At 45.2% G+C, this 11,128-nt stretch overlaps 2 protein-coding genes across 4 annotated transcripts; both read right to left on the bottom strand.

The window, feature by feature from the left end:
- Positions 1-2,726: 2,726 nt before the first annotated feature.
- On the bottom strand, positions 2,727-4,295 carry CHCHD1 (coiled-coil-helix-coiled-coil-helix domain containing 1). 2 transcript variants are annotated; one of them, XM_001503907.7, is made up of 3 exons: positions 3,864-4,295; positions 3,619-3,737; positions 2,727-3,028 (listed from the first exon to the last, which is right to left on the bottom strand). In XM_001503907.7, exons 1-3 carry the CDS (start codon positions 3,985-3,987, stop codon positions 2,915-2,917), a joined length of 357 nt encoding a protein of 118 aa, XP_001503957.2. In that variant the 5' UTR covers positions 3,988-4,295; the 3' UTR covers positions 2,727-2,914. The 2 variants fall into 2 exon arrangements, with proteins under 2 accessions (XP_001503957.2, XP_070083677.1); XM_070227576.1 differs by lacking the exon at positions 3,619-3,737 and having other exon boundaries at positions 3,787-4,060.
- Positions 4,296-5,545: 1,250 nt separating this feature from the next.
- FUT11 (fucosyltransferase 11) lies at positions 5,546-11,102 on the bottom strand. Of its 2 annotated transcripts, XM_005602486.4 has the most exons (4): positions 10,298-11,101; positions 9,553-10,178; positions 8,389-8,446; positions 7,308-8,152 (listed from the first exon to the last, which is right to left on the bottom strand). In XM_005602486.4, exons 1-3 carry the CDS (start codon positions 11,003-11,005, stop codon positions 8,419-8,421), a joined length of 1,362 nt encoding a protein of 453 aa, XP_005602543.1. In that variant the 5' UTR covers positions 11,006-11,101; the 3' UTR covers positions 7,308-8,152; positions 8,389-8,418. The 2 variants fall into 2 exon arrangements, with proteins under 2 accessions (XP_001503953.1, XP_005602543.1); XM_001503903.7 differs by lacking the exon at positions 8,389-8,446 and having other exon boundaries at positions 5,546-8,152; positions 10,298-11,102.
- Positions 11,103-11,128: the final 26 nt, after the last annotated feature.

The following is an 11,128-nucleotide window of genomic DNA, read 5'->3' as shown; positions in this document are numbered from 1 at the left end:
CAGATATCATTAGAGGAAGCCAACCCTCAAAGGTATACGAAATAACTACAGATCCCAGCGATAACTCGGAGTCCATAATGTCCCTAAGGAATAAACAGCCGCCACGCATGACGGGAATCGTAGGCTGTCAACAGACAACACAGAAATCACTGGGTGGAGTTACTGTCCCAACTCCGGATAGGCCCCGAGCCGCAACACATTGTGGGAATTGTAGTCCAGAAGCCTGCATTCCATAAGACTATTTTATAGGGTCTAATTGGGGAAGCACTAGGAAAAGAAGGCACTTTATTTCAGGAAGTGATTGTACTGTTTGACAGTGGGGCCTTTGATTCTAGGGGTTCTTAGCCTTTTTTTTGTGCCACAGACCCTTTCCTAGCCTGGTGATGTCCCTAGACCCCCGCTCCCTTCTCAGATTGTAAATGCACAAAATATTAGAATTACAAAAGAAACGAATTATGTTGAAATACAATTATCAAAATATTAATGAAAAATTTTGTAGGAGCTGGCCCAGTGGTGCAGCACTTAAGTTCACACATTCCGCTTCAGCGCCCCGGGTTCACTGGTTCGGATCCCAGGTGCAGTCCTATGCACTGCTTCTCAAGGCATGCTGTGGCAGGCATGCAACATATAAAGTGGAGGAACATGGTCATGGATGTTAGCTCAGGGCCAGTCTTCCTCAGCAAAAAGAGGAGCATTGATGGCAGATGTTAGCTCAGGGCTAATCTTCCTCAAAAAAGAAAAGTTAAAAAAAATTTGTAACATGGTAGTAAGTTTTTATCTACACATTAAATAAGATCTAGCACTAAGTGTAATTACCATAATTTTGAAGCTAGTGATGAATATAAATAATATTGAGATATCTGTAACAAACTGTAACATGATATGAAAATACTGATTTCATATAGGTATTGCTAATGGTACTGTGGTTTGTTTCCCACAGTCCTAACTGAAATGCTAAACTCTGGTTGTGGTTAAAGATAAAAGTTTTTCCCATCCACGTTCACAGACCTCTTACTGGGAGTGTCTTGACCAGAGGTTAGGAAGTCCTAAGTCTAGTTCAAAGTGCCTAAGTACTAAGCTTCTTCCTATAGCTAAAAGCCTCAGCTTGTAGAACCAAGCAATTGCCCAATTGCTGTACCTATGGTGTATGAGGACTACTAAAAGAGGCAGCTGTGGCGGGTCAGGGAATCAAGACTCATCTTTATCTTAATAATTATCCCACTGGAGCTTTAAACCCCACTGATCCCTTCGTCCATTTAATACTGTGAAGTACACAGAAAAAAAGTTAACTCAGTTATGCCTGAAAGGGGAAAGTATACATAAATGCTATACAATTGTTTCTAATATCAGGGGGTCAGAAAAGCACATATCTTCCTTGACTTACAATGGGGTTACATTCTGATAAACCCATCATTAAGTTGAAAACATCGTTAAGTCTAAAATGCATTTAGGGGTCCGGCCCCGTGGCCGAGTGGTTAAGTTCGTGCACTCCGCTTTGGTGGTCCAGGGTTTCACCAGTTTGGATCCTGGGCACAGACATGGCACCGCTCATCAAGCCATGCTGAGGCGCCGTCCCACATGCCACAACTAGAAGGACCCACAACTAAAAATATACAACTATATACCAGGGGGCTTTGGGGAGAAAAAGGAAAAATAAAATCTTAAAAACAAAATTTTTAAATGCAATTAATACACCTAAGCTACTAAACAATCATAGCTTAGCCTAGCCTACCTTAAACGTGCTCAGAACACTTACATTAACCTACAATTGGGCAAAATCATCTAACACAAAGCCTATTTTATAATAAAGTGTTGACTATCTCACACAATTTATTGAATTTTGTACTGAAAGCGAAAAACAGAATGGTTATATGGGTACAAAATGGTTGTATCAGATGTTTACCCTCTTCATGTGTGGCTGACTGGCAGCTGTGGCTCACTGCAGCTACCCAGCATCACAGGAGAGTATTGTACTGCATATTGCTAGCCCAGGAAAAGATCGAAATTCAAAGTATGGTTTCTACTGAATGCATATGGCTTTCTCACCATCATAAAGTCAAAAAATCATAAGTCAAACCATCATAAGTCAGACCATCTGTAAATGCCTTCAGCAACCAGGTAGACAACTTAATGAGACTTAATAAGAGAAGTGGGCAGGTGATACACAAAGAAGATAATTGCCAATTAAGTCTCTTTCACCATTTGGGAGAGTCCTGTGGCCAGCTCCCTGGAGAATGGAGACAAATGATAATCAGCTCTACTTGATCATTGCTATGTGGGAATAAGAAACTAGGGTTGCCAAATCTCCTGTTTTCTTTCTAAAAGCTAAAAAGTGGATTCTTTATGACATTTTCCCTATTTTTGAATGTGGTCAGTTAATTTAAAAAAAGTTTTAACTGTGTGAGCCAAATAAAATACATCTGTAGTATCTTTCGGTCACGAGTTTGTGAACTTCTGATTATTCTGGCAGCACATTGCAGGCGCTACGCACAAAATAGGTAGTCACTAAATACTTACAGATGATGGCAACAACCAGTATATAGACAGATTTCAACATCCTTAGTGCATCCAAAGGCAAGGGCACCAAATGGTGAAAACGACTTCAAATGCAGGATAAGACAGATCTTTGTCCCGCTCCTGGGGCAAATCAGGGAGCAAAGAACTTCTAGGGGAGGATACAGGGTTCAAGTATGAAGGGAGTACCTAATCCACAACAAAAGGCCAAGTTCTCTTCAGAGGATTTTATTTCAAGATAAAGCATAACTTCCACAGAGACAATGGTTCCAAAGGACAAAAAAAGTGGTTTTGTCTCCTTTTACTCTGCAAAGAGAGTATAACAGTGCAAATGTTTCTAAAATGCCTCTGCATAATTCTCAGAAGCTACAGTCCCGTCATTGAAAAGGCTTCTCCATTTTCAGCTGACATAAGGTTTGTTAGGAAACCTCTGTAACAAATTATTAATTTTCTTAGGGGGTAAACTCCCGGACTCTCCCAGGTTCTCCTGGATTGATCTCATCTTTCGGGCTGCCTGAAAACACAGAACAAAACAAAAATGACAGCTTTACAGTTTGCCCTGACGTAAGCCAATAGTTCTCTCCAAGTCCCAAAGCACACTAAAATATTAACCAGCCTGAAGAGATTTGTGTCTCCTTTCAACAAAAGGGGCTTGGGACCTACAAATGACTGTATGATCTGAAACTACCATGCCAGCTGGCAACTCAGTCTAGGCTGAAAACCAAACAACCTGTCCTTCACTATCTTCAATTCTATTTTAGACAATAATGTCAGTTTGAAAAGCAACTTTAATTTTACAAAGTGGTTCTCCCATTACTTCCTTCATTTGACACTCGCAAAATTCTGTGAGGTGGGTGTTTAATACTAACTTCATTTTACATCTGATAAAGCTAAAGCTCAGTACAAAGAAATAATTCGCTCAAGATCACATTGTCTTCAAAATCGTAACCTTTCCCACTTCGGCGTAGGTGAAATAGCTCCCAAAACTTTCCTCACCCTTCTAGAATGAGAGGGACTTTTTTTTATCACCCAGCAAGAGGCAAGGAGAACCATTACTATATCCCCCCCATTCTCCTCCCAGGAGCATCCGAGGAGGCTTGTCACCTCAGCCTTCGAAGCACAATCGAAGAAGGCCTGGATCTCTTTTCTGCAAGCTTCGTCGCGGAATTCATTCCGCTTCCAGCAAGCCATCATTACCGACATCTCCGTGATACAGGTCGCCTCTGAAGGGGCAGAACCGGGAGACCCTCAGTCACAAGGAGACCCCCTTACCTTCCGGTCCTCCCCCCAGCCGCCCCCTGCACCCCTCCGGCTTCCGCTCTGGGGCCTCCACGGCTCTAACTGCTCACCGCCCCTCTCCCGACGCCGTTCCCCGACACGGTTAGTGAGGATGAGGGGCTTGTTGGGCTTCAGTATAGGTTTCCGTGCGTTTCCAAGCCGCGCTAGGCGACCCCTAAGGCTGGGCGTCGCCATTGCACACGAAGCTCCCGGCGGGCTCCGCGGCGCAGTGCGTGAGCCTGCGTGACCCCTACGAGCTCGGCGACGCTCGGCGCGCGGCCTAGAGCAAGCTCCGCCCAGGCAGCCCCATGCCCCTCCTTCTTTTCTTTGCCGGGTCTCCCGGATGCTGGGTTGGGACACTGGTGGATCCAGACTGTCGTGCAGGTCAGAAGGAGACTGTTTGGAGCCCGTACCCTGACTTAGGCCGCTCTTTTGTAGTGTCTGGGCCCTGAACTCTCGGAGCAATGCCAGGCCGAGAACACGCAGGAAAGGGCCCCGATACGTAGACACTAGTTTCTCGTGGCAGCAGGCGGGACTAGAGGATGATTGACATAGGCAAGGGCAGAGACAATGGGAGCGAATCAAAATAGGCGACTTTGAGATGTTATGTTGGGAAAGATTTTTGCTTTATTTTAATGAACCTTCAAGAATTGTTGATTTTGATGCTGTGGTAGGCGTCCCACATACAAAGTAGAGGAAGATGGGCACGGATGTTAGCTCAGGGCCAGTCTTCCTCAGCAAAAAGAGGAGGATTGGCAGCAGATGTTAGCTCAGAGCTAATCTTCCTCAAAAAAAAAAAAAAAACCCCTCAGTCCAAAGATGTGCCATGGATTCTCTAAGGCATTTACAAATAAGCAAGAATGTTTCTGGTAATGGAAGTGTAACCTGAACAAGCCTGCAGTTCATAAGATGACGACTTTGGAGGTGCAATATTTATTTGGTTGTGTAAATTTAGTGTGCTAAAATCAGGGTGCTGGCCAAGTGGCTACTGGTTTAAGTTCGCCTTCTCTGCTTTGGGGACCTAGGATTTTCAGGTTCATCCTGGGTGCGGACCTACACACGGCTCATCAGGCCATTCTGTGGTAGTGTTCCACATACAAAATAGAGGAAGATTGGCACAGATGTTAGCTCAGGGCCAATCTTCACACACAGACACACACACACAAAATCATTTATCACGTTTGGAATCTTCCCAGTGATCTCCCCATCACTGGTTCTTTTTCTTCTGTTGAGTCTGAGAAGCATTCCCTGACTTCCATCCCCACCAGTGTCGACCTGTTTTATTTTCTTCATAGCACCTATCATAGTCTGAATTGTCTTGTTCATTTATCTGTTTACAGCCCTACCCTCAACACCCATTGTTAAAAATTTTTTTAATTTTTTTTCTGAGGAAGATTAGCCCTGAGCTAACATCCATGCCAATCTTCCTCTACTTTATATGTGGGACGCCTACCACAGCATGACTTGCCAAGCAGTGCCATGTTCGCACCTGGGATCCGAACTGGTGAACCCCAGGCCACTGAAGCAGAATGTGCAAACTTAACCGCTGCGCCACTGGGCCGGCCCCTCACACCCATTTAAAATATAAGCACCACGAGTGTAGGGACCTTGTCTATATTGTTCAGTGCTGAATCCCCAGTGCCTAGAGTAGTGCCAATAAATACTTGTTAAATGAACAAATGTTTGAAATATTTTTACAAGTCTCCAGCTTTATCATGCTCAACCCAGAAGTATAACCAAGCAGAAGACACTGTTTAAAAGAAGCCATTTATTACACAAAGTGAAACCTGAGATAATAGAAAATAGCAACACCTGGAGTGATAAAGGAATCAGCCCCATGCTCCACCCCCGACTCCAGCAAAACAAATAAAACTGATTCCTGTCAGACACTTCTACCACCAGTAACCCCAAGCCTGCTGCTGTATACAGAGCAGGCTGGGCCCCACCAAACCAGAGAAAATTCACAATGCTTGCTTTCTCCAGAGAAGAAATGAAGCCTAGTAGTTAAATACCATGTGGCTATTCCTGATTCTGCTTTCCCTTGTGGAAATGTAGCACCTGGTTTACCCTGCTCTTTTGTGAATACTTTTATGGTGATAGCAATAAAGGAGAAAGTCTAGGAAGCACTGACTACAAAGCAGGCATGAGTCTTCAGCCACAATCATTCATAATCAACTGGCCCACTTTGTACATAAAAGTGCTAAACGAATGGCAATGTGAACTGGTGTAATTAGAGAGATAAGGGTGAGTCTACACCTTGCATAACCATTACTTACCCCTTGTATTGCACATGATTAAACTTGAGTCCTAACCTTAGTTTGCACTTGGGAAATACATATTTTGCGCTATAAAGCAGCACCTGCATTGAAATAGATTGCAAGCTTAGAAATCAGAGTCCCGAATTTGACTTCTTTTGTGGATCCCTACTAAATCAAATTTTAACATAAGTATTTTTGAAGGTCTGTCTTTCCCTCTTGTTCTTTTCTGCAAAAGTCCAAACAGGGTAAGCAAACTTTCCATGCTGTTTTGAAGAGCACTTTTTAATAAAGAATAAGATGAAAAAAGAACTGCCATGGCAGTGAAATCCAGCCTAAATTATAGCTTTTCCACATCTTTAGATGTCACAATAAGTATGAGACCCTCTTGAAGCATCTAATATATATACATTTATATATCTGGTTGTAAGTTAATGTGTGTGTGTATACATATACATACACACACACACTAAACTAGATATATTGATAAGCTATGGGACTTCTCTAGTGATAATTTATAATACAGCATTACAACCAGGGTAGCTCTAAGGTCCAATGTCTAAGGTCTTGTCCCTCTGCCCCAGGAAAAGCTCCCTGCCCATTAAGCTGTATGTGCAAACCATAGCAATAGAAGCATTTAGCTACATCCCCAAATCTGACTAAAAGCTTTTAATTTAGCTAGCCACTTGTGGTAGCTTAAATCTCTTGCCTCGCCTTTCATCACCTTGAGCTTAGGGCCTTGGGTGGGCTCCATCAAAATGCAGACTCAGTAAGTACCATAAAGTTGTATAGAAGGATATCAACTAGTAATAGAATGAATGAAGTTGGAATATTCATCCCACTTAGAGTGAAAAGTGCTAGAGAATATGAGATGATTTTTAGAGCTATATTGCTGGGCTGTTTTTTTGACCATAATTTTCAGGACTCTTTGGGGGAAAATGAGACTTGTAGTATATAAAAATAATAAAATAGAGGGAATAGTTCACTAGGTAGACAAAAGAACAAAGACCTATAAAAATTTGCACTTTGATTTACATTGGCCTATTTTAACATTTCAAAATCATTTAAATATTTTATGTATATATATATATATATATATATCTTTTTCTGCCATCATTTCCAGCCTTAGTCTCCATCTGAGCAAGACAATTCATTAAACTGACATGGCATACATTAGCTTCTGAATCTTGCTGTTCACGAGGAGAGAAGGCATTCCAGATACGCCCTAGATAAGAAGCAAACACCCAGTAAGAAAAGCTGTCAAATCTATAACCAGTTTAATGCAGGAGAGAATGAATGTGGGAATGGTGGCAAGGCTGTTGCATCTCCATCAGAAATTGTGGAAAACCAGGAAAGAAAAAGCCATTTAAAGGAAAAAGTTTGACATGAAATGCAAAGTAAATGATGTAAAAAGTACAACTCCAGAGAACCAGAATACAACCCACCAGGAGTTTTGCTTCGCCACCAGTGTAAAAGTTTATAAAGCAAGGGATGAGGAAAATAGATTGGGAAAAGTATTGAATAATGAAGGGTTTGAGGAATAGCACCGAAATTTTAAGACCCTAAACCTGGCTCATCTTACCTCATTCATAGCCAAGTAGTAAGGTATTGTTCCAATCACAACTGAGAGGATGAAATTGCTAGCGAAATAATCAGTTCTTTAAAAATTCTATTGGATCAGCACCTTGAATCAAATGGGTGTTTCAGGCTTCTGTTTCCCATTATACCATGAACTGGATGCCTCCATCTCTTCTTGAGTGGCCCTATTACCAAAGGCTGAGACCCTAGCTATACATCATTAGGATAAAATATCAGTGGATATAACTGGAATTCTTTGAATTCATGATAAGACAGTGTTGAATGAGAGTTTGTGCAGCGGATGCCTCTCATGTCCCATGGTAGATTAAGGACTTCCATCTCCTAAGCTCTACCAAGTTAAAAGCTCTCACAAGGGTAATTAGAGATTTTGGTTCCTTTTCATGAAGATTTCATGTAGGTAATCCCAAAATTTCCTCTGCTGTGTCTCATTGTTGCGGATCATGGCAGTAAGAGCTTCCCCCTGGTCCAGACCTTGCCAATAATCTTGCAGCCACATCTCCTTCCAGCTGAAACATCAAAATGGGTGTTGGATTATGGAACCTCAGCACAGCTGAGTCCTGCCTTTCTCTGAATGGGGCTAAAGAATCTTAAGCAGATACAGTGGTCCCTGGCTAGGACAGGCTTCTGCTTCAAAGCAAAGGAAACGTGAAGTAAATCCAGTACTAGTCCAGGTGACATGCAATAAGCCACAAACACGAATATATCACACAACCCACCCAATGAGTTAAACTTCCTGACTTGCCTGCTGTTGGTTCCCAAGTGTGGAGGGAGGTCAAAGGCAGGCAAGGCAAGGGGCCACACTATGGAAACAAGGGAGCATATTTAGATGGTTACCTTTTAAGTTGCACCTTTATTTTTAATAATCAAAATGAAGGTGCAGTGGCTTCCAGTGGCTAGATAAGACATAGCCTGAATGTTATTTTTTTTTTAATGTTTTACACTTTTCCTCTAGTAAATCATATTATGTTCAGCACAAACTAGATACAAATTACTTGATGGAGGACTCCACTCCCAGGGCCAGTGTGCCAGCAGCATATATCAACAGCCCTCTGCTGCCATCCACTGTCCAAGTCAGTCTCTGCAGCCCATTCTAGCAGCATCTCTTTCTTAAACTTAATAATCTTTTATGGCCTCTCCCCCAAACAGGTGTAGTTTGATGAAAGTGGCTTCAACATTTTCCTACCCTACCTCCCCTGCTGACCTTGTTTCTCAATGCCACCACCTTCTGCCACCTCCTGCAATAGCCTCCTCACTTCCCTTCCAATCCACACTGCTCACCATTGTTAATTATCTTTTGAAAGCATTCCTTCTATTCTGTCTAGGGTGAACATACAATTTATCATCCAATTCATGGTAATTTTAAGAGTGAAAGGAGGTGCTATATAAAATTACGCCAGGTTACCAGATGTAAACCCTGACTATTGCAGACAAACCTCCCTAAAAACACTCATCTTTGTATTTTTCATCCTCATCCCTACCAAGTAGAAGGTGCTCAATAAATAGCTGAGTTGATTTTCAGGACAGTCCAACTCCCCAGCCTGGTATTCAAGCTATATATAGCCTGGCCCCAGTTTGTCTGCCCAACTTTGTCTCTCCCGCATCACTTCCCTGAACAGGTCCTCTGCTCTGATTGAAGGGTTTTTGAATCACTATTACACATACTGTCCACAAAAGCCGATTTTCATATGTTGTTGCCCTCAATTATATTTTACATCTTTTACTGAGCTTTCTCTTTTTGTCTTACCTACCCAACTAGATTCTTGACACCTTAAAGGCAAAGTGATCCTATGTCATAACTTCCTTATAACAACATTCCCTCAGCACCTAGTGCTAGTTCATTGCACACAGTAAGCAAGTAAGTACATCATTTGATTTGATGGCCGCAGGTAACCCCAGCTACCATTACCTGTCATTCTCAGGAATCTCTTCCACACTGCCAAAGCCAGGTGTGGGCATTGGGCAGTCCAGGTGTGAGAGCTGGGCAATGTGAGGCTCAGGGAGAGGAATGTCTCCAGGAGAGGCAGCATGGGCTTTCTCGGCCTCCAGTCGAGCCAGTTCGTGGTCACAGACGAAACACTCGAAGCCATTGAGGTAGTTAGGCAGTAAAGGATCATTCACTCCCCACTCCCGATGCTTCAGACTATCCAGAAGGAATTGGTTGGTGATGCCCCCAGGTTCCTTGTATGCCAGATATTTCATATATTCCTCATCATTCTTATCCAGAAAGTCAATAAACTCTGCCAGCTTCTGAGGTGATTCAAAGTCGTCAATGAGGATGATGGAGTGATTGTTGGGCATCCAGTCCCTCACAGAGGGAGAGCCGCGGTACACAGGCACAGCACCGAGGTGCATGGGGCGCCACAGTTTTTCTGTCATGTAGTCGTTACAGATGGCATTTTCGAGGGCCAAATGGAACTTATAGCGGGACAAGAAGGCCAAGAGCTCTGGATCCTCGGTGGTGGCTGTGGCTGTGTCCTGTAACCGCGGAGTGGGCAGCTCCCGATTTTGCAGGCATTTCCCGTACGAGTCCACCTAAGTGGAGTAGAGGACAGTACTCAGGAGGGTACGGCATGTCGGCCCGGACACCAGCGATCCTGGCCTCCGGCCCCCTCGCCCCCCTCGCCCCCCAGCCCCGCCACGCCCTCACCCACCCGGATGTAGCGCATGAGCTCTCGCACGTAGCGGTCCCGGTCCGCAGGCACGTCGCAGTGGGACTGCAAATAAAGCAGCGGCGCATAGCCGCGACGGCGCCACTCTGCGCGCTCCTGGAGCGGCGGCGCGGCGCTGCGCAGATAGACAGTGCCGGGCAGCCACTGCAGTGGCAGCGGGTAGTCTGAGTGGCGGCTGAAAGTGGCGGTAAGATTAAAGAGGCGGATGCCCGGACCATGGCTCAGCAAGAAGTTGTTTAGGGGCGACTCCTCATGCAGGAGCGCCCAGCTCTGGTGCCCCATGCGCGGTAGTGGCGCCTCAGACGCGCGGAAGTCGGTGCCGTAGAACAGCAGTGCGCGCGTCCGCGGGTCTCCCCACATCCCTCGGTCTCGGGACGCCAGGCACGCGCCGCGCGCGCAATCGATGCGCTCCGAGTCTCCTGGGAAGTGGGGAAACAGCCCTGGGCTCCACCACAGCAGCACCGGCAAGTCCACGGCCTCCTCCCTCCCCAGCCGCGGGGTCCCGGGCTTGCGCGCCACCCCCACCGCGCCCAGCGCTGAGGGCGGCCGGAAAACCGCGCCATCCCACGGCTCCGCCCACCCCGCGTCCCCACCGGTCTCCCTCTCCGCCTCGGGCCCCGAGCCGCTGACCGCACAGACACTAAGCACTCCCAGGGCGGCAAGTACAGCCCCGGTGCGGCTGGGCCCCATATCCACTCTGGCAGCCGGCGCCCCTCAGCTAGCACTGGACTCCGCCTCGCAGTGAGTCGCACCGGGACGAGGTCCTACGCCACGGGAGCAGACTGCGCATGCGCAGCTCCGCTCTGCCAGCCA

This window comes from Equus caballus, chromosome 1 (genome assembly GCF_041296265.1).
Source record: "Equus caballus isolate H_3958 breed thoroughbred chromosome 1, TB-T2T, whole genome shotgun sequence".
In the NCBI taxonomy this organism is placed as follows: Eukaryota; Metazoa; Chordata; class Mammalia; order Perissodactyla; family Equidae; genus Equus; species Equus caballus.
The sequence above is the reverse complement of the archived record's forward strand: the minus strand, read 5'-3'. Positions and strand labels throughout refer to the sequence as shown.